The 21,243-nt window shown below is 41.4% G+C and overlaps 1 protein-coding gene across 5 annotated transcripts in view; it reads left to right on the forward strand.

The window, feature by feature from the left end:
- The window catches only part of SLC18B1 (solute carrier family 18 member B1), a 42,646-nt gene that overhangs the window by 16,487 nt on the left and 4,916 nt on the right, over window positions 1-21,243 (forward strand). For all 5 annotated transcript variants that reach the window (XM_049695623.1, XM_033406986.2, XM_033406964.2 and 2 more), the window contains 7 exons: window positions 6,508-6,603; window positions 6,921-6,994; window positions 7,711-7,858; window positions 9,998-10,154; window positions 14,112-14,248; window positions 17,372-17,473; window positions 18,785-18,876. In XM_049695623.1, coding sequence (XP_049551580.1) covers window positions 6,508-6,603; window positions 6,921-6,994; window positions 7,711-7,858; window positions 9,998-10,154; window positions 14,112-14,248; window positions 17,372-17,473; window positions 18,785-18,876 — 806 coding nt within the window. The remainder of the gene's footprint in view (window positions 1-6,507; window positions 6,604-6,920; window positions 6,995-7,710; window positions 7,859-9,997; window positions 10,155-14,111; window positions 14,249-17,371; window positions 17,474-18,784; window positions 18,877-21,243) is intronic.

A 21,243-nucleotide genomic window follows, 5' to 3' on the forward strand; every position in this document is an offset into this window, starting at 1 on the left:
CCTTCCTTCTGTGTGCTACAAAAGACGAGAAACATGGCTTCTCTGCTAAAGGAGCAGTACAGCTCTGTAGCCATAAGTGCTTTTTAGTTTTCAGTGTACTTTCCCACACATTATCCCATTTGGTTTCCATAGCAACTCCATAAGATAGGCAGAATAGCCAGAATCTCATAATGTTGCAAATGAAGAAACAGATTCCGAAGTTAAGTGACTGGCCCAGTTCAATTCCGTTTACTGAACGGGAATGGGAGGTTTAACGACTTCCCACCCTAGAGTGTGCTAGGCGTTGGATGTGTTAGGGCCGGAAAAAAGATGAGGAAAATGTCCCTCTCTCGTCTGTCCATTGGGAGTGAAAAAGTATGACAACAAAAAGTTGCAGAGGGGCTTTCCTGGTGGCGCAGTGGTTGAGAGTCCGCCTGCTGATGCAGGGGACACGGGTTCGTGCCCTGGTCCGGGAGGATCCCACGTGCTGCGGGGCGGCTGGGCCGGTGAGCCATGACCGCTGAGCCTGCGCGTCCGGAGCCTGTGCTCCGCAACGGGAGAGGCCACAACAGTGAGAGGCCCGCATACCGCAAAAAAAAAAAAAAGTTGCAGAGTATTTGGATCTCCTTGAAGAGGATGTCCAAAATGTTAGGAGACTCTAGGGAAGGGAATGGTTAATTTTGCCACGGGAGAGGCTGGCTGGTGTGGAAGGGAGGGAGAGAAGGAGTAATACTGAAAGGGGCTTGGCGGAATAACCCTAAGATGAGTCAAAGAGGTGTTCTAGGTTAGAAACCCGCAGGGGATAGTCACGAGATTAGCAAAGTAAATAGCGTGTTCTTAGGGAAGCACGGACGAAGGTGGGGCTTAGGCCTGGGGTTCAGTTAGGTCCGATGGGAGCAGAGGATCTGGGAAGGCAGGTTGGTGCTCGAATGCAAGGGTCCTTCCATGCAGGCCAAAGATGTAGTCAGTAAGAAGTCATCAGAGGTGCTTGGGCAAGACAGAGTAAGTAGACTGAGTAGATATCGGTTTTGGAAAAAAATAGTGATGGATGGAGCCTGTAGAATTACGATGGAGAAGAATGGGAGTAAGTGGGCCATCAAGTTAGAAGGGTATTTCCCGGTTCAGCTGGAACTCAGCAAGGGCACCTAGTGTTAGATTCCTCTTAGTGGAGTACAGACAAAGGAAAAGGAGGCTGTTGCTGTGTGCCTTTTTTGTTTTTTCTTTCTCAAAGTTTTTGATTTAGTTTATTGCGTCCAAGAGGCAGGGGAGAGAGCATTCTAACTTTAATAGGTGTAGATTTGAAGAGTGGGCTCTTTTTCATTTTTAATAACAGCCTTAGGGTTGACAAATGCACTGTCAAAACTTGCTCTTTCTCCTTCGTATTCTGTTAACCTTCCTATTAGCTAGAGCCAACTAGGTCAAGGGAGAGCAAGGCCCTTCTTCTTCTTTTTTTTTTTTTTTGCGGTACGCGGGCCTCTCACTGTTGTGGCCTCACCCGTTGCGGAGCACAGGCTCCGGACGCACAGGCTCAGCGGCCATGGCTCACGGGCCCAGCCACTCCACGGCATGTGGGATCTTCCCGGACCGGGGCACGAACCCATGTCCCCTGCATCGGCAGGCGGACTCTCAACCACTGCGCCACCAGGGAAGCCCAAGGCCCTTCTTCTTAATTTCTGGCACAGGATTCTTATTTCTACTCATCCTTTTTGTGGCCCCCTCCTTCTTTGGCAGAGGATTATAAGGGAACTAGAAGTTGCTTTTAATAGCTGTTCTTGCTGTCCTAATGTGAAGCAGGATCCGCATGCCAAAAGTGGTATTCAGTTACTGCTGTGGTATGTGATTCTAGGACATCCTAAGTCACCATCCTGCTTCCACAGAGAATGTGGGAACCCGTGCAAGATGGAAGCTGACATGACTGCTGGGACCATGACACAAGTAACTTTTGCAAGTCTGTGTTCTCATCTGTAAAATGGGGCCAGCTAAAAATACATCCCTTATTTAATTGTTGTTAGAAACCATATAGAACAGCGTGGCTCATAGTGAGGGTTCAATAAATGTTAGTTGCTGTGACTATTATATATTTTCTGCCAGACTCTAGAATTAAATACCTTTCAGAGCTATTAAGCAAAGAACATGGATGTGACTTGACCGATGAATGTTCTTTGTACATCTTAATTCACCCCTTTGTTGATACCTTCCCTTCAAGGTACCTGTTTTATGTTACTAGGGCTGTTGTAACAAAGTACCACAGACTGGGGACAACAGAAATCTATGGTCTCACAGCTCTGGTGGCTAGAAGTCCAAAATCAAGGTGTCATTGGCAAGGCTGGTTCCTTCTGAGGGCCGTGAGGGGAAGATCTGTCCCAGACCTCTCTCTCTCTGGCTTGTAGATGGCCAACTTCTCCGTGTGTCCTTTCATACCATCTTCCCTCTACACGTGTCTCTGTGAAGAAATTTCCCCTTTTTACAAAGATATGAGTAATATTGGATTAGACTCCACCCTTAACGACCTCATTTAAACTGATTACCCCTGCAAAAACTATATCTCCAAATAAGGTTACGTTCTGAGGTACTGAGAGTTAGGACATCAACATAAGAAGTTTGAGGGACACAATGAACCCCGTAACACCACCTGATCTTTGTGTAGTAGAAATGTGGACTCTGTGTTCCTGTCTACACACAGTGTAACCTTTTGCTAGGATACCAATGAAGGCACCGTTCATAGTGAGATCTCTCTTTTCTCCACACCATTATCTCGTGTGATGATTAGTAATGGAAGGGGAATGGCTAATCCTGAGTCTCATAGAATTATGGGCTGAAATCCTGCCCAAGCAGTTTCTACAATGCTCTGGGTTCAACTTCTCCACTGTCTCCCACCACCAGGCACTTAGGGACCACACTTCAGGGGTAGGGGGTGCTTCCTAGAGTGAGGGGACCTTTCCTGCCTATAGTTTAGCCATGAAAAGTAGAGTTCACCTATCTGATTTCCTGTGGTATGCTGCTTTGAGAACTGTAGGGTTTATTTAGAGACATAATAACATAAGAAGAACATTTTCTTTAAAAGACAAGGTTTGAATGATGATCATAACTTTGTATGGGAAGCAATAAAGTAAATTTTTATCTTAAAATTGTAGTTAGGGAGAAAAGGTAAAGAAACAGAATTATGGCTGTTGTTGAGGACGGATTTTAAAGGGAGTGTGTGTATGCACATGCATTTCTGTATTCAGAGTAAAGTGATTTGTGGAAGAGCTGAAGCTCTGGCAGAAGGATGAATCTAAGTCGGATCTTCTGACCATAGCTATTCACTGCTGGCTCCTGGGTACCACGCGTGATGCATAGAAGGTGCTCGGTAAATGATTCCTGACTGCCTGAGAGGACAGATGTGTGTTTCAGGCTTAGTGCTTTATGGTATGCCAAGTTGCCAATCTTATCTTTAAGAAATTAAACACATATTTTAACCCCTTACATGGTTATAGCTAGAACCTGATCTAAGGATCTACCATAGTTCCAGGGCTTTAAAAAGGTTTTCAAACCTTTTGTCTATTCATTTGTACATCACAACTAATAGTAGCATTTGAAGTTCAAAAGAAGTAGATTTAGAATAAATACTATATCATCTGTAGCAAATTTAAGAGCTCACTGATAGAATAGGCTACAGATGTTAATAGGGATCATTGATGGTCAATAAACTACTCCAAATGTTTCAGGAGAACAGAGCGAATGTTGGGAGCTGGGGGAGCTTCTTTCATCTGTGTTATTGATGTCAGGAAAGGAAACTTCATCTTCTCTGAACTGTCAGGTGGTTGAGAGTGGGTGTCAGAAACAGGGAACCACACTGAACAGTCTTTGGGATGACTCATGTGCCAGCTTAAGGAGCTTCCTGTTCTTGAGTTTTTTTGACCGGCAAAGTGATTTTTTAATTTATTTGCACTCAAACCTTCCTCCTGTGTGTTTCTCCTTTTTTTAAAAAATTTAATTTAATTTATTTATTATACAGCAGGTTCTTATTAGTTATCTATTTTATACATATTAGTGTATATATGTCAATCCCAATCTCACAGTTCATGCCCCCATCCACTTTCCCCCCTTGGTGTCCATACGTTTGTTCTCTACATCTGTGTCTCTATTTCTGCCTTGCAAACTGGTTCATCTGTACCATTTTTCTAGATTCCACCTATATGCATTAATATACAAATATATAATATTTGTTTTTCTCTTTCTGACTTACTTCTCTCTGTATGACAGTCTCTAGGTCCATCCACATCTCTACAAATGAGCTGATTTCGTCCCATTTTATGGCTTTATATATTCATCTGTCAGTGGGCATTTAGGTTGCTTTCATGACCTGGCTATTGTAAATACTGCTGCAATGAACATTGGGGTGCGTGTGTGTTTTTGAACTATCGTTTTTTCTGGGTATATGCCCAGTAGTGGGATTGCTGGATCATACGATAATTCTGTTTTTAGTTAAGGAACCTCCATACTGTTCTCCATAGTGGCTGAATCAATTTACATTCCCACCAACAGTGCAAGAGGGTTCCCTTTTCTCCACACCCTCTCCAGGATTTGTTGTTTGTAGATTTTCTGATGATGCCCATTCTAACTGGTGTGAGGTGATACCTCATTGTAGTTTTGATTTGCATTTCTCTAATAATTAGTGATGTTGAGCAGCTTTTCATGTGCTTCTTGGCCATCAGTATGTCTTCTTTGGAAAAATGTCTATTTAGGTCTTCTGCCCATTTTTTTTTTTAGAAGATGTTGGGGGTAGGAGTTTATTAATTTATTTATTTTTGCTGTGTTGGGTCTTCGTTTCTATGTGAGGGCTTTCTCTAGTTGTGGCAAGCGGGGGGCCACTCTTCATCGCGGTGCGCGGGCCTCTCACTATCGTGGCCTCTCTTGTTGCGGAGCACAGGCTCCAGACGCGCGGGCTCAGTAGTTGTGGCTCACGGGCCCAGTTGCTCCACGACATGTGGGATCCTCCCAGACCAGGGCTCGAACCCGTGTCCCCTGCATTAGCAGGCAGATTCTCAACCACTGTGCCACCAGGGAAGCCCCAAGATACTTCATATAAATGGAATCATGTAGCGTTTGTTCTTCTATGACTGGCTTACTCCGCTTAGCATAATTTCCTCAAGGTTCATCCATGTTGTTGCAAATGCCAAAATTTCCTTCTTTTTGAGGCTGAATAATATTCCATTTTATGTGTATACCACATTTTCTTTATCCATTCATCAATCAATGGACATTTGTGTTGTTTCTATATCATCTTGGCTATTTCGAATAATACTGCAGTGAACGTGGGGGGTGCAAATATATCTGAGACCCTGCTTTCAATTCTTCTGGATATATACTCAGAAGAGGGATTGCTGAATTATATGGTAGTTCTATTTTTAATGTTTTCAGGATCCTCCATATTGTTTTGCATAGTGGCTGCACTATTCTGCATTCCCACCAACAGTGTATAAGGTTCCAATTTCTCCACATCCTCATCAACACTTGTTATCTTTTGTTTTTTTCAATAGTTGCCATCCTAACTGGTGCGAGATGATATCTCATTATGATTTTAATCTGCATTTCCCTGACGATTGGCGATCTTGAGCAGCTTTTCATATATCTGGTGGCCATTTGTATCTCTTTTATAGAAATGTCTGTTCACGTTCTTTGCTCATTTTTAAATCAGGTTCTTTGTGGTGGTGTTTTGGACTATTGAGTTGTAGGAGATTCTTACATATTTTGGATATTAACCCCTTATATAGAGGTGGTTTACAAATACTTTCTTCCATTCTGTAGGTTGCCTTTTCAGTCTGTTGATTGTTTCCTTTGCTGTGAAGATTTTTAGTTTGATGTAGTTCCATTTGTCTGATTTGTTTTGTTGCCTAAGATTTTGGTGTCAAATCCAAGAAATCATTGCCAAGATCAATGTCAAGAAGCCCTCACCCCCTGTTTTCTTCCAGAAGTGTAACAGTTTCAGATATGTTTAATTTGCTTTGAGATTATTTTGTGAGTGGTGTAAGATAGGGGTCCAATTTCATTCTTTTGCATGTGGGTATCCAGTTTTCCCAACACCATTTGTCGAAGAGAATATCTCTTCCCCATTGTGTGCCCTTGGCACACTTGTGGAAGATCAATTGACCATATTTATGTGGGTTTATTTCTGAGCTTTCTATTTTGTTCCATTGGTCTATATGTCTGTCTTTATGCCAGTAACACACTGTTTTAATTACTGTACCTTTGTAACTTATTTTTGAAATCAAAAAGTGTGATTCCTCCAGCTTTGTTCTTTTTTCTCTCAAGATCGTAAAGCTAACCATTTTTTATAGGCTTGGTGAGTGAATTACTTTCATGTCAGAGACTAGGTTTAATAGTTTCCTTTCCTTCCTCACCCTGTTTATTTTAAAATAATAATCTTTGAAATTACTCTACAGATAAAGGTTACAAGAAGATGATGCCCTGATCTAATAGTTCCATTTTTCTATATTGGTGCTAATTTGCCTTTCAAACTTTGTTTTCTTTTCTGTTTCTTTAAAGGCTGAAAAGAAAGGAGCCAGCAATACAGTTATTGGTATGATCTTTGGATGTTATGCTTTGTTTAACTTGCTGGCATCTTTGGTATTTGGAAAATATGTAAGTATTAATTTTTTAAAATTGTGTAATGAGTTATTCTAATTTACTAGTCTAGAACTTCCACTGATACAGAAATAACCACCATTATATTTTATGAATCGTGCTTCAGTTGACAGTTCCATTCTTAAAGTTGATTGATTTTTAACTTCTTCCATGTTTGTAAGCAACGCATGTTGTCATTCCATTAGACTTATAATGTTTTGTTAACTGTACATATCTTCCCCAAATCTTTTGTTTCCTGATACAGTGGATTTGTTTATGTCACTATAGACTTGTAGCAGTCATCAATTTACACTTTTCTTTGACATTTATTATAGCTTGTACATATTGGAGCAAAATTTATGTTTGTAGCAGGAATGTCTGTCTCAGGAGGAGTTACAGTTCTCTTTGGGTAAGTCATGTTCTGATATGTTTGGGAGCTTGAACAGATTTCATAATTTATCTTCAGTTTAAAATGTTAATGGTTTATGTAAATCAGTCAATACCATGTGACTAATGTTGACGGGAGTTGAATGATACAGTGAATGGAATGAATGACATTGATCTTAAGAAAAGAGTCCTCTAGGGGATCACCATTAAGCCGGCTGCTGAATCTGTTCTTTAGGACTCCTGTGATCTTGAGAGACAGAAACTTAACTCCCTTTTCTGAGTCACAAAAACTTTTTGGCTTAAGCAGAAAGGTGAATTTCTTACCTAAAGAATCAGCTGAAGAACATAAGGATACAAATGTTAAGATAATGTCATCAGAAATCTTTCTCAGGTTCCTGGTTTTGCTTTCCTCTTCCTGTGTTTTTTTTATGTTTGGGGGGAGACCTAAAACTAAGAAGGCTTTCTACATATGTTCTTATCAGAGTGACTCTACATTTTTCAAAAGGCCTACTTAGTATTATTATTTAGGGCATCAAATATATCAGTAAAAAAGCGCAATGAGGCTGTCATTATGACTCAGATTCCTCCTACTAAAAATATAACAAAGAAACTCTTAAAAAATTTGTAAAGAGATTTATTTTAATAACTGTGGTTGAGGTACTACTGTTTTCAGTGAGTACAGTTAAAAAAAAATCAAAATCAATTTGGCACTTGAGAGTCATCTTATTCTTTTTTTAGTGTATTGGACCAAGTTCCAGAAGGACCCGTGTTTATTGCTATGTGTTTTCTAGTGAGAATAATTGACGCAATCAGTTTTGCTGCAGCAATAACTGCATCTTCTTCTATCCTTGCAAAGGCTTTTCCAAATAACGTGGCTACAGTAATGGTAGGTATTTTATACACTTTTCCTATTTTCCTTTTAGTGTAGGCTAAAATATTTATTTGGCCTTTCAAGTTAAACCTGGGGCCCATTCTTCTAGACCTGCCTTTTTTCTACTTTCTGTTTTTGTTACCTTTTACCCCAATTTCTGCCTGTAGCAGCAAGCTGTCAATAAATATACCCTTAGTCTACTTAGGTGCTCTTCCTGGGCTTAGAAGCCCCTGAATGGGCAAAACCAAATGTTCTTTTTACCCCTTAAAAAATGAAAAACCCTCTCTAATAGTATTTTGTTGTCTCTCTATAGCCTAGATTGTAGCCAGGCCGCCTGAAGCAGATTTATACTAGAGTCCTTCCTCCACTTTTCCCAGGTTCACGGAAAGGACCTTAGAGATCATTCTGAAGTCCATAACTGCTTCTGTGCAGTCAGTCTGAGGAGCGCCCTCTTATTTTACCAAAAAAATCCAGAGCCTGGTAGCATCGTATTGGCGTACATTCTCATATATTGCCTCCGCGCCTCGACACCAGGTATTAGAGACATACCAGGTTCCTGTCCTAGCTCTTGGCTGCTGTCTCCCTGATCCCAACTAGCCTTTCCCATAGCTCACTCCTCTGGACCCAGACATCCCCGAAGGACTCCTGGTTTGCATCACAGAGCAGGCACCACCCTCAGAGACCTCAGGGTCTAATCAGCTCAGTACCAAGGATTCTCCCATTTACCCATATTAATACTACAGTTTGAAAGTTTTGACACTCAGGTAAACTGTTTGCTGTATAAATATAAATCTTCACACTTTTATTAAATATATGTACACATATATTTATACACCCATGTAAGTATATATATATATATGTATGTATATATATCTGTATAGATTCATTTTAGGTTCTGTAGTCATTTGCCATGCAATGGTGGCCACTGTAACAGGTGTGCTGTTTACATTTCTCAAGAAGGGTTCAGAAGGATGCTAATCCATTGACATGCTCTGTAAGACAAGGTTTTGTGGCTAAACATGTTTGGAGTGTGCCTTTGCTGTCCTGCAACTTAGAGATGGCCAGTTCACATTAGAGCTAGTTGTATTTCATTTTATGTGTCAACAGTCTATTTACAACATTTTCCCATAGGATTGTGTTTTTTCTTTTCTCTAAATTTTTTTAAATATGTTTATTTATTTATTTGGCTGCATTGGGTCTTCGTTGCTGCACGCAGGCTTTCTCTAGTTGCAGCGAGCAATGGCTACTGCTTGTTGTGGTACACGGGCTTCTCATTGCAGTGGCTTCTCTTGTTGCGGAGCATGGGCTCTAGGTGCGTGGGCTTCAGTAGTTGTGGCATGCGGGCTCAGTAGTTGTGGCTCGTGGGCTCAGTAGTTGTGGCATATGGGCTTAGTTGCTCCACGGCATGTGGGATCTTCCCGGACCAGGGATCCAATCCGTGTCCCCAGCATTGGCAGGCAGATTCTTTTTTTTTTTTTTTTTTTGTGGTGCGCGGGCCTCTCACTGCTGTGGCCTCTCCCGCTGCGGAGCACAGGCTCCGGACGCGTAGGCTCAGCGGCCATGGCTCATGGGCCCAGCCACTCCACGGCACATGGGATCTTCCCGGACCGGGGCACGAACCCGTGTCCCCTGCATTGGCAGGCGGACTCTCAACCACTGTGCCACCAGGGAAGCCCGGCAGGCAGATTCTTAACCACTGCACCACCAGGGAAGTTCCTCCCATAGGATTGTTGATTTTTCTCATTGATTAGTAGTTGCTCTTGTGATGCATTTGGGAAATTAGTTCTTTGTCAATATTTTTTCCCCATTCTTCATTTGTCTTTTGATTTTTTTTTGCCATTCATAGTTTTTCATATTTTCATGTAATCAGATTTATCAGTCTTTTCTTTTGTGTCTTCTAAGTTTTTATGTCATAATTAGAAAATTTACCTCACCATAAGGATTAGAAAAAAAAACCTCTCATTTTTAATTTTTCTAGTACTTATATGATTTTAATATGTATGTTTAAATTTTTGGTCCATCTTGGGTGTGTGTGTGGTATGTGTATAAATTGTAAAGTGGATAGAATTTTTTTCAGATCCTGCCCATTAAATCTTTGTTCATTTTTCAAACAAAATATATTAACTCAATTTTCTTTCGTTTTCCCATTTGTAGGGAAGTGTTGAGACTTTTTCTGGACTGGGTCTAGTACTAGGGCCTCCTTTGGGTGGCTTCTTGTATCAATCCTTTGGCTATGAGGTGCCTTTCATTCTTCTGGGATGCATAGTTCTGCTGATGGTTCCCCTCAACATGTGTATTTTACCTAATTATGGTAAGGCCTCATATATTACTCACTTTAAGAACCTTAAATTTAAGTATTTTTATGCTTTTGTAGGAGACCAATATCTCCTCCCTCTTGCCTTTCCCTCCCACCCTCCCTATCCCACCCCTCCAGGTGGTCACAAAGCACCGAGCTGATCTCCCTGTGCTATGCGGCTGCTTCCCACTAGCTATCTATTTTACATTTGGTAGTGTATATGTGTCAGTGCCACTCTCTCACTTTGTCCCAGCTTCCCCTTCCCCACGCCCTGTGTCCTCAAGTCCATTCTCTACGTCTGCATCTTTATTCCTGTCCTGCTCCTAGGTTCATCAGAACCATTTTTTTTTTTTTAGATTCCATATATATGTGTTAGCATATGGTATTTGTTTTTCTCTTTCTGACTCACTTCACTCTGTATGACAAACTCTAGGTTCATCCACCTCACTACAAACGACCCAATTTCATTTCTTTTTATGGCTGAGTAATATTCCATTGTATATATGTACCACATCTTCTTTATCCATTCATCTGTCTATGGACACTTAGGTTGCTTCCATGACCTGGATACTGTAAATAGTGCTGCCATGAACATTGCGGTACATGACTCATTTTGAATTATGGTTTTCTCAGGGTATATGCCCAGGAGTGGGATTGCTGGGTCATATGGTAATTCTGTTTTTAGTTTTTTAAGGAACCTCCATACTGTTCTCCATAGTGGCTGTATCAATTTACATTCCCATCAGTAGTGCAAGAGGGTTCCCTTTTCTCCACACCCTCTCCAGCATTTGTTGTTTGTAGATTTTCTGATGATGCCTATTCTGACCGGTGTGAGGTAATTCCTCATTGTGGTTTTGATTTGCATTTCTCTAATGATTAGTGATGTTGAGCATTCTTTCATGTGTTTGTTGTCAATCTGTATATCTTCTTTGGAGAAATGTCTATTTAGGTCTTTTGCCCATTTAAAATGGTTTGGCAAACTTTCTGTTTATCTAAAGAAGGATCTTCTCTTTAGATTGAATGGAAAAATCTGGTATTTTTTTTTAAATCTCAAAAATTGATAATGTTAAGGGTATAAATATTGATTTAGGGGTTCCCATTGAGTACCTTTAAATATTAATGTTTTAGGAAAGCTTATAGATAGAAGATAGAAAATTAAATTTCCTTTTATTTTGATGATATTGGCAGAATTTTGTTCTATAGGTTCCACCTCACTCATTTAACTGCTTCTAGACCCATGAACAATGTAGCTTTAGGTTTGGGTGTCTAAGAGTCAACTTCGGTCCCTCCCTCTCTCTCATCCTTTATATCTGCTCGCCAAGTCACCTCTTCCATACTGCACTAAAGAAATATTTTTAAAACACAGTCAAGTACATGACAATTCTCTTAATAAAAATCCCTAAATCCATGAAATGAGAGCTTTATCCTGAAAGCCACCAGGAGCTGTTGTTAGGTGTCAGCAGGGGAGTCACATGAGTTGAACTATCTCCCACTTCTACTCTACCTAACTCCTACTCATCCTTCAAAACTTAATTTGTATGACCTCTTCTGGGAAGTTTTTCTGAACCTTCTCAATCAATGACCTAAATGCTAAGTCACTAGTGCCACAGTGCTCTGCATTTTTCCTGCCCCTTCACACCTGAGGGCCACACCACTTCCTCATCTCTAAGAGCAGTTTCCTGTGGCAGGCATTGTCAACCATGGAGTTCTGTCCCTCCAAGAAGAATGTATCAGAATTGGAGGAAGCAGAGAGAATACCTGAGTAGCTTGGAAAAGCTTCCCAGGTGATTTTGTCACATGCCTCTGGAAGTAGGTATCACCATAAGTTTTCATTGCTTGGGCTTCATCAGCAGCTTAGTTAAACTCATTATGTGTTCATTTTCATGTATGTTCCTGTATGTTCTTATTGCGATAATCCCCTTTCCCACTTTGGATTTAGAGAAAGGGACCATTTATGCCATAATAATTTGTCTTATACCATACATCCATAATACCTTCTATATGCATAATAAATGTAATTGATTACAGTTGATCTTTTATCATTTATATTTTAAAGGTGACTAATAAACATCTGTAATATACAGTCCAAAATCCATACCCAATGAAGTCTCCCTGCTGGCACTGCCACACTGAGCCACATGGTGGTGCCTATCCCCGTTCTAAGTCAAATCTGTAGTTAAACATCCTAGGCTGGGCTCACAATTGGTTCATCATTGAACATTTGGCTAATAGTTAAGAAACTAACACCACAGTTTAACTTTATCCCTCATCTCCTGACAAAGTCCAACTGTAGTACTTAAAATAGTTGAACCACACTTTATGCTTTTTTGGCACTTTGCTCCCTACTGGATCATTATTCACCAAGAATTTATTGAGTAATGAACTGTGGTGGGTGCTTTTGGAGAAATGAGGATATGTCAGTGCTGATTTGGCCCTCAGAGAGCTTCCTGGCCTGGCTCAGTGCACAGTCTCCTAACTCGTCCCCCTGTCTGCATTTCCCAGGAGACCACAGAGGGGTCTCTTTAAACCACAAATCTGATTCTCAGTCTTTGTTTGCAGTGTCTAGTGATTTCCCGGGCTTCTTAGCCTATTTTACAAGTGCTGCATAATCTTATCACTACATCCTTCTCCAATGTGATCTCTCTTCCCTACCCTCCAATTTCCATCCTTCACCTTTGCTTCTGCTCTTTCATTTCCTCAAACAGAATAGTTTTCCCTCACTTCTGAGTCTTGGAATGAGCCATTCCTGGATAATATGCCTGGATTATTCTTTCCTCCTTCTTTGCTTGTTCATCTCAAGCTCATCTTTTAGGCAGCAACTTAGATATTACTACTTTTGGAAATTCTTTCCTAAACAGCTTTCCCTGTTTTTTTAAGGCAACCCTCTCATATGCTCCAATCCATACCCTCCTAGCTCCATCCTAGCTCTCTCCACACCTTACTGTATCTTCTCTGTGAGGTCAGGGTCTGGGTTTGTCTCCTTTGCCTTTGTCTGCCCAGCATTTTGCATGGTATCTGACTCAGCATAGATTTTGTTCAGTAAATTAGTTGGAAGATAGGAAAGTCATCAAACAGTAGTAAACCACGTAAAATGAAATACAGTTTAAGTGGTAAATTACATGGTATAGATTAGAAGTGCAGTAGGAAACAGAGGTAAAATTTGTGGGGTAATTAGGGTCACAGCCAGACTTTACAGAGTGAATAGAATTTGAAAAATTAGCAGGGGAAAAAGAAGGGAGTTGTAGGATATGATTGGCGGCTTGGGAACAACCATGCCTGGTGTTTGGGACGGTGCAGAAGTTGTGTTGCTGTTGGAATGGCAGGACATGAGTTTGCTGTTCAACTGACCTTTACTGCCAAATGGAATGTACACATGATTCAGTAGCATCTCATTCTTTTTTTTTTTTTTTTTGGCCATACCACACGGCATGCAGGATCTTAGTTCCCTGACCAGGGATCGAACCCATGCCCCCTGCAGTGGAAGCAGGGAGTCCTAACCACTGGACTGCCAAGGAAGTCCCGAGCATCCCTTTCAATCCAGTGTTTTTTTTTCACGAGCAGAAAAAAGTTGTTTTGTATTCTTTGATTAACTCAGATTCCTCCTCAGCACACACACATTGTTCCCTGATAAAGCGTCTGGCTTTTCCTATGCACCAAATCAAACTTTACATATTCTCTACCCCATCTGGGAAGGCCTCACTGACTTCTAGGTTATGACCTGTAACCAAGACTGCTTCTTCTCACACTCTGATTCCAGTTGATTCTTTTTGAATTAGAGAAATTATTTTTAAGAACACTGAAATGGCCTCTAGGTTTGAATAACTTATATGCAAATTTTAGGCAAACTCAAAAGTGTGGTTATTTTGATTACTGGATAAAGGTGACCTTACCAATTTTACTTTTCAAAATAGATTGAAAGATAAAGTTAAGCAATTTTCTTTACTCTAATTTCTTTTTTTATTTTTACCCCAGAGTCTGATCCAGGGAAACACTCATTCTGGAAACTCATCATTTTACCCAAGGTTGCCTTTATATCCTTCGTCATTACCTCACTCAGCTCAGGTTTTGGCTTCCTTGATCCTACGCTGTCCCTCTTTGTTTTGGAGAAGGTGAGTAGCCTGGTGATGCAGACCTCCCCGTTGTAGCGGGTGGACATAATTGCTTGCTCTTGGGCCCTGCTTGATGGAAAATCCTAGGAGTGGCTTCAAGAAGGAGGCAGAATGAGAGCTACTCACCAAGAGAGCCTGTACCTTCCCTCTGTGATGTCCCTATAACTAGGGGTCTGATTTGGTGTAAATGAAAGAAGCCTTTCATCTGGTCTCCTTTTTCCAAGGCCTTGCTCGAGTCATCATAGGTCTGGCTTGGGCAACATCCTGGCTGCTTAATAAGGATACTTTCCTCTGTTTTGATTCCAGTGAGGCATTTGGGATACTTAGTGGCTCATTTAATGTGAGGTGTCCCTTCTTTTCTAGCAGATCCCCTCTGGGTCCATTTACTTTTTAGTCTATTGCATACATATTCAAAAGACTGTGGGCTATATTAATCTGAGATGAGAGAAAGGAACCAAGAATCTCTCTCCATCTTTTTTTTTTTCGGTATGCGGGCCTCTCACCGTTGTGGCCTCTCCCGCTGCGGAGCACAGGCTCCGGACGCGCAGGCTCAGCGGCCATGGCTCACGGGCTCAGCTGCTCCGCGGCATGTGGGGTCCTCCTGGACCGGGCCACGAACCCGCGTCCCCTGCATCGGCAGGTGGACTCTCAACCACTGCGCCACCAGGGAAGCCCTCCATCTTTTTAATGCTGAAAATTATATACTGAATTTTAAAGTTTGGTGTTATAGCAATTTGTTCTTAGATATTTTTGAAAAAAGATTATTAATAAATAATGCAATAAATTACTAAGTCTGATAGTTAATTATCCTGGAGAATTAATCTATGTTTATAAAGACAGAAATCTACTAGCTGCAGTCCATACTCACTTTATTTGAGGCCCTAGAATGAAAAAAGCACTGTTACCAGAAACACAACCCCTTCAAGTCAGTAAAGACAGTTTTGGGTATTTCACAGGTAAACTTGGGGACTGTTGTTTTAGTGCCGGACCCAAGTTTTAGAAAATAATATAATATCACACTTAAGAAGTAAGCATCTATGAGGTAATGCGTAAGAAAAATACTTTGTATTTATGGTGACACATTCCATTCACATTATCAACAACGTGTCTCTTTTTTTTTAATATAAATTTATTTATTTATTTATTTTTGGCTGCATTGGGTTCATTGCTGCACGCGGCTTTCTCTAGTTGCAGAGAGCGGGGGCTACTCTTCATTGCGGTGCGCGGGCTTCTCATTGCGGTGGCTTCTCTTGTTGCGGAGCTCAGGCTCTGGCTGTGTGGGCTTCAGCAGTTGTGGCACATGGGCTCAGTAGTTGTGGCTCGTGGGCTCTAGAGCACAGGCTCAGTAGTTGTGGCACACAGGCTTAGTTGCTCTGCAATATGTGGGATCTTCCTGGACCAAGGCTTGAACCTGTGTCCCCTGCACTGGCAGGCACTGAACAACCAGGGAAGCCCAACAACGTGTTTCTTTAAGTCATTTTTCTGTTCTTTTAAGAAGTGTGTCCAAACAATGAAAAAAAAATTTGTAACCAATCTCTCATAAACCCAAGTTGCTCGTGTCTAACTTATTAAAAAATCCTTAGAAATGTACTTTCTGGTTTTTCTATCACATTTTTGTTCCTGTTGCCCTTCTTCTGCCTTCTTAACAGTTTTTTGTATTGGCTGTTTGCTGTCCAGTCGCTCAGCCTTTTAGGGAAGGAGGGTTCCACCCTGTCTCCCCCCATTGTAAAATCAGAAAAGGACATTTCTGACTTTTGTATCTTGCTACTGTCTTTAAAGGGCTGATTTTTAGCTTGAGTTATGTCATTAAAATTATTCAAACATATACTGATGTATAAATAGATCTCATGGGCTTAATTAAGGATTAGTTAAGGAAATTAAGGAAAATGAGAACAACTCAGATAACCAGGAAAGGCATGTATATCATGTTGGTAACAGGAACAGTGGCAGAGTTATGAGGTAGCTTACTACCTTAGAAGCCTTTTAAAATGTGTCATACCATCTAATTCTTTAATTAGAAATTTATCTCTCTTTGCAATGGATAGAATAGATATTCTTGTCAGTGTTTTTGACACCAGTGCACTTCAGTCTGCGGGCAGTGAGCATCACCTGGGATTTTTGTTAGAAATGCACATTCGCAGGCCTCATCCCAGACTTTTTGAATCAGAAATTCTAGGGCTGGCGTCCAAGAACCTCTTATAACACGTTCTCCGGACTTCTCTTGTGGTGCAGTGGTTAAGACTGCCTGCCAATGCAGGGGACACGGGTTCGAGCCCTGGTCCGGGAAGATCCCACATGCCTCAGAGCAACTAAGCCCGTGCGCCACAACTACTGAGCCTGTGCTCTAGAGCCTACGAGCCACAACTACTGAGCCCGTGTGCCACAACTACTGAAGCCCACACACCTAGAGCCTGTGCTCCACAACAAGAGAAGCCACCACAATGAGAAGCCCACGCACCTCAAGGAAGAGTAGCCCCCGCTCGCAGCAACTAGAGAAAGCTCGGGCACAGCAACGAAGACCCAATGCAGCCAAAAATAAATAAATAAATTTATTTTTTTAAAAAACCCACAAGTTCTCTAGGTAATTTTTTGTGCATACTAACGTTTGCAAAGCACTGATTGACATGTAAAAATGCTATGATTCATAGAAGGATAATTATACTATATTTAATGTCAAATGCTACAAATCAAAAACATCCAGGACTTCTGACCTGTGGTTAGGTTTTTTCCTCTATAGAGAAAATGTAATCCGTTTATAAGAGTAAGACAGGGCTTCCCTGGTGGCGCAGTGGTTGGGAGTCCACCTGCCGATGCAGGGGACGCGGGTTCATGCCCCGGTCCAGGAGGATCCCACTTGCCGCGGAGCGGCTGGGCCCTTGAGCCATGGCCGCTGAGCCTGCGCGTTCGGGACCTGTGCTCCGCAGCGGGGGAGGCCACAGCAGTGAGAGGCCCGTGTACCGCAAAAAAAAAAAGAGAGTAAGACAAAAATTAGGAAGGTTGCTGACTGTTAGTAGTAGCCTCATGGCAGATAGTAAGAGCTGAAGAAATGGTAGAAGGAAAAGATAGATATTTATTGAAAAAATGACTTAACCATGTAACTTTAACACAGGATTTCTTTTACAGTTTAATTTACCAGCTGGATATGTGGGACTGGTATTCCTGGGTTTGGCACTATCCTACGCCATTTCTTCACCACTGGTGGGCCTACTCAGTGATAAAATGCCAGTATGTATGCTTTATCGATATTTAAGAGTTACTTTTGTATGTCTAGACTGGTGGTTGTCCAACTGTACTTCCTGAACTCTAGAGGTCCACTGATTAGAATTAAAATATTCAGTTTTTAAAAAATTTTATCTTTATTGAGGTATAGTTGACAAATAAAATTGTAAGATATTTAAAGTATACATCATGGTGGTTTGGTATACATACACCCTGAGAAAGGATTCCCTCCACCTGGTTAATTAACATATCCATCACCACAGTTACCTTTTTTGGGGGGGGCGGAGAGCAGTGAGAACATTTAAATTTTAATATATTCCATTTTTTAAGCTGATGGAGAGGTTCCAGTGTGAGGTCTCAGTATGTGCCAACCTGCCATCACCCTGAACAGGTTCACTTTTTAATTGCTTCATCTGGGAAAAGAGGAGGAGTCTTATGCTAAAACTGTTGAAAAACTCTTGGATTAGACTTTCTAAAGGAAAAAGTTCCCTTGATGCAAAAAAGTGGTTTGACCTTAATAAGTAGGGCAGAGCCCCAAAAGTAGTTAGGACTTGACCAAGTTGAGAGGATAGAATTTAGTTTTTCTGTGGGAGTGAAAGGATTGGTCGTGTAAATATGCCTCAGTTATCCCATAGCCGTCCTGACAGAAAATCCTTTCTAGTCTCCTTTAACTAGGTCTAAACCATTCAGTCCAGATGACTAGTATACAGAGCTAGTACTGTTAGCCAGGTCTCAAGCTTCTATGACTTTAGTGCTTATTTTTGTGTTTCCCCTCTTAATTAGATGTGGGTATATACTTATGAAGACTTATTACATGGAGATTACTTGGTAATCCAGGTGGAAAAAAACAAGTGTCTTAAACAGTGTTTGTAACTTAGTGTTAAGGCATAGCCTTATATAACTGAACAGATACCGCACCCCTATAACTGTTAGCCTGTGTTTGAGTAGTTTATAAGGAAACATTTTATTTGGTACTTTTTAATAATGTGAATTTTCTAGATAGTGCATCTACTTGGTCATTCCTTGTGGTGACTGCTTTTTAAATTGTTATATTTGGAACAGTTTATCATGTGCAAAATCTACAATACAATCCCTTTCCAAGGAATACTTGTCCTTTGCTCAACCCCTGTCTTGGGGTATATTGCACTTGCTTTTGTGTTTACCATCTACCTGTTTTCTCTTACATGTAAAATTTTGTTTTCTCCAATGTATTTGGATTTTTTAATATCATGACTTGTGTTCTTCAATGATTTCGTTATTTTCCTGAACTATGGAAGATCTTTACCTCTAAGAGCTTCTGTGGTCTTTCTTTATCAGCATCTAAGGAAATGGCTTCTCGTTTTTGGAAACTTAATCACAGCAGGGTGCTACATGCTCTTAGGACCTGCCCCATTCTTGCACATTAAGAGGTAATTTTTTTTCTTCTTTTGAATTTGTGGCAAAATAACATTAGGAATTATTTTAAAAATTTTTGGTGTAACACTGATATGCTTAGTATCTTTGAATCTTATTTAAATAATTATCAGATTTAGGACTATATTGTTTGTTTGTTTTACTGACAGTATTACTGGATGCTAGCAGTGATCTAGGCAAACAGGAATGCATAAAATCTGAATCAAATGATAAAAATGCTTATTCTCCCTTTGTATTTCAGTTGCACATTTGTACTTTATTTTAGTTAATTTTTTAAAAATTTATTATTTATTTTTGGCTGCGTTGGGTCTTTGTTGCTGCACGCGGGCTTTCTCTAGTTGTGGCGAGCATGGGCTGCTCTCTGTTGTGGTGTGTGGGCTTCTCCTTGCGGTGGCTTCTCTTGTTGTGGAGCACAGGCTCTAGACGCGCGGGCTTCAGTAGTTGTGGCACACGGGCTCAGTAGTTGTGGCTCGTGGGCTCTAGAGCTCAGGCTCAGTAGTTGTGGTGCACGGGCTTAGTTTCTCCACGTCATGTGGGATCTTCCTGGACCAGTGCTCAAATCCGTGTCCCCTGCATTGGCAGGGGGATTCTTACCCACTGCTCCACCAGGGAAGTCCTGTACTTTATTTTAAAAGTAGCATTTGTTATCTACCTTTAGCTGATAGTTCTTAGAATATACTTTTGTTTTTTCTATTCCTGCTTGCCCCTTGAGGAGGGAACTAAATCATTTTTGTTTCTGTATCATCCTTAGCATATGGTAGCTACTTAATAAAGCTTGTTTATTTTTTATTTTTTTTAACGAAGATGTTGGGGGTAGGAGTTTATTAATTAATTAATTTATTTTTGCTGTGTTGGGTCTTCGTTTCTGTGCGAGGGCTTCCTCTAGTTGTGGCAAGCGGGGGCCACTCTTCATCGCAGTGCACGGGCCTCTCACTATCGCGGCCTCTCTTGTTGCGGAGCACAGGCTCCAGACGCACAGGCTCAGTAGTTGTGGCACACGGGCCTAGCTGCTCCACGGCATGTGGGATCCTCCCAGACCAGGGCTCGAACCCATGTCCCCCGCATTAGCAGGCAGATTCTCAACCACTGCGCCACCAGGGAAGCCCAAGCTTGTTTATTATCATTTATTTTCTAAAATAAAATGAGCTACTTAGAGCTTTTTAGGTACCTCTGGGACAAAACATGATATGGATACAGGAATGATTTCAGAGTCTTTCAGATTTGGGTTTGTATTTGGGCTTTGCCCCTTCCTTGGTATGTGAACTTGAGCAAATAATTTAACTTCCAAGAGCCTCAGTTTTCTTATCCACCAAAAAAGCCAATAATAGTACTGTTGAAATAATTTTCTAGGCTCAAGATAGAGTGACTCCAGCCCAGGGTGCCATGTCAGCAAACCAAAACTTAGAAAACTTTCATGTCCCTGTAAATGCTCCTCTTGACCAGAAAAGCAGTCTATCCCGTCACCCAGTCACCCCCAAACGCCAAGCCACCAACTGTGGGCCGCTCACCCCAAACAAGATGGACTGCGTAGCCCCAGACAATCAGATATTACCTGTTTTTCTTTTCCTTGTTTTTTTTTTTGTGTGTGTGGTACGCGGGCCTCTCACTGGTCTGGCCTCTCCTGTTGCGGAGCACAGGCTCCGGACGTGCAGGCCCAGCGGGCATGGCTCACGGGCCCAGCCGCTCCGCGGCATGTGGGATCTTCCCAGACTGGGGCACGAACCCGTGTCCCCTGCATCGGCAGGCGGACTCTCAACCACTGCGCCGCCAGGGAAGCCCCTCTTCCTTGTTTTTTTTTTTTCCTTATCCTGTAAAAGCTTCCTGCCTTCTATCCCATTTTTCAGTTCTCCAAAATGAAACCATCCACTTCATGAAGTGTTAAATAAAGTTTGTTTGTATCACCTAGATTGTCTTCCTTAATCATTTTTAACAGACTTACATGGCAGGGTTGCTGCAAGCATTCAGTAGAATAATGGATATGAAGTAACTGACGTAGGGCCCGACATGGAACACGTAGCAGTTTCCTGTCACTTCCTTTACCATTTTCCGTCTGTGCCATTTTTCAGTCAGTGGAATTTCAAAGCCAAGTGCTTGAAGGAGCAACATTAACATTGACATTTTAACCAACTTTGAAAGGCTTTTACATGGTGATAAGAAGGCAGGTCGACTCTGGGCATGTGACATGTGTGACCAAAGATATTGGGATAGCAGGAGAAATTGATCGTTGGCCCCCCTCAAAAGCGTAAGGAGTTAAAAGGTGCTTTCACTGAACAAAATGGGATCAGATGGGGGTAAGGACCAGACTAGTCATGTCATCCATGAAACGAACTTGTCTGAGATCCTGCCCGCCCTCCTTGGCGTGA

This window comes from Orcinus orca, chromosome 12 (genome assembly GCF_937001465.1).
Source record: "Orcinus orca chromosome 12, mOrcOrc1.1, whole genome shotgun sequence".
NCBI classification, from domain to species: domain Eukaryota; kingdom Metazoa; phylum Chordata; class Mammalia; order Artiodactyla; family Delphinidae; genus Orcinus; species Orcinus orca.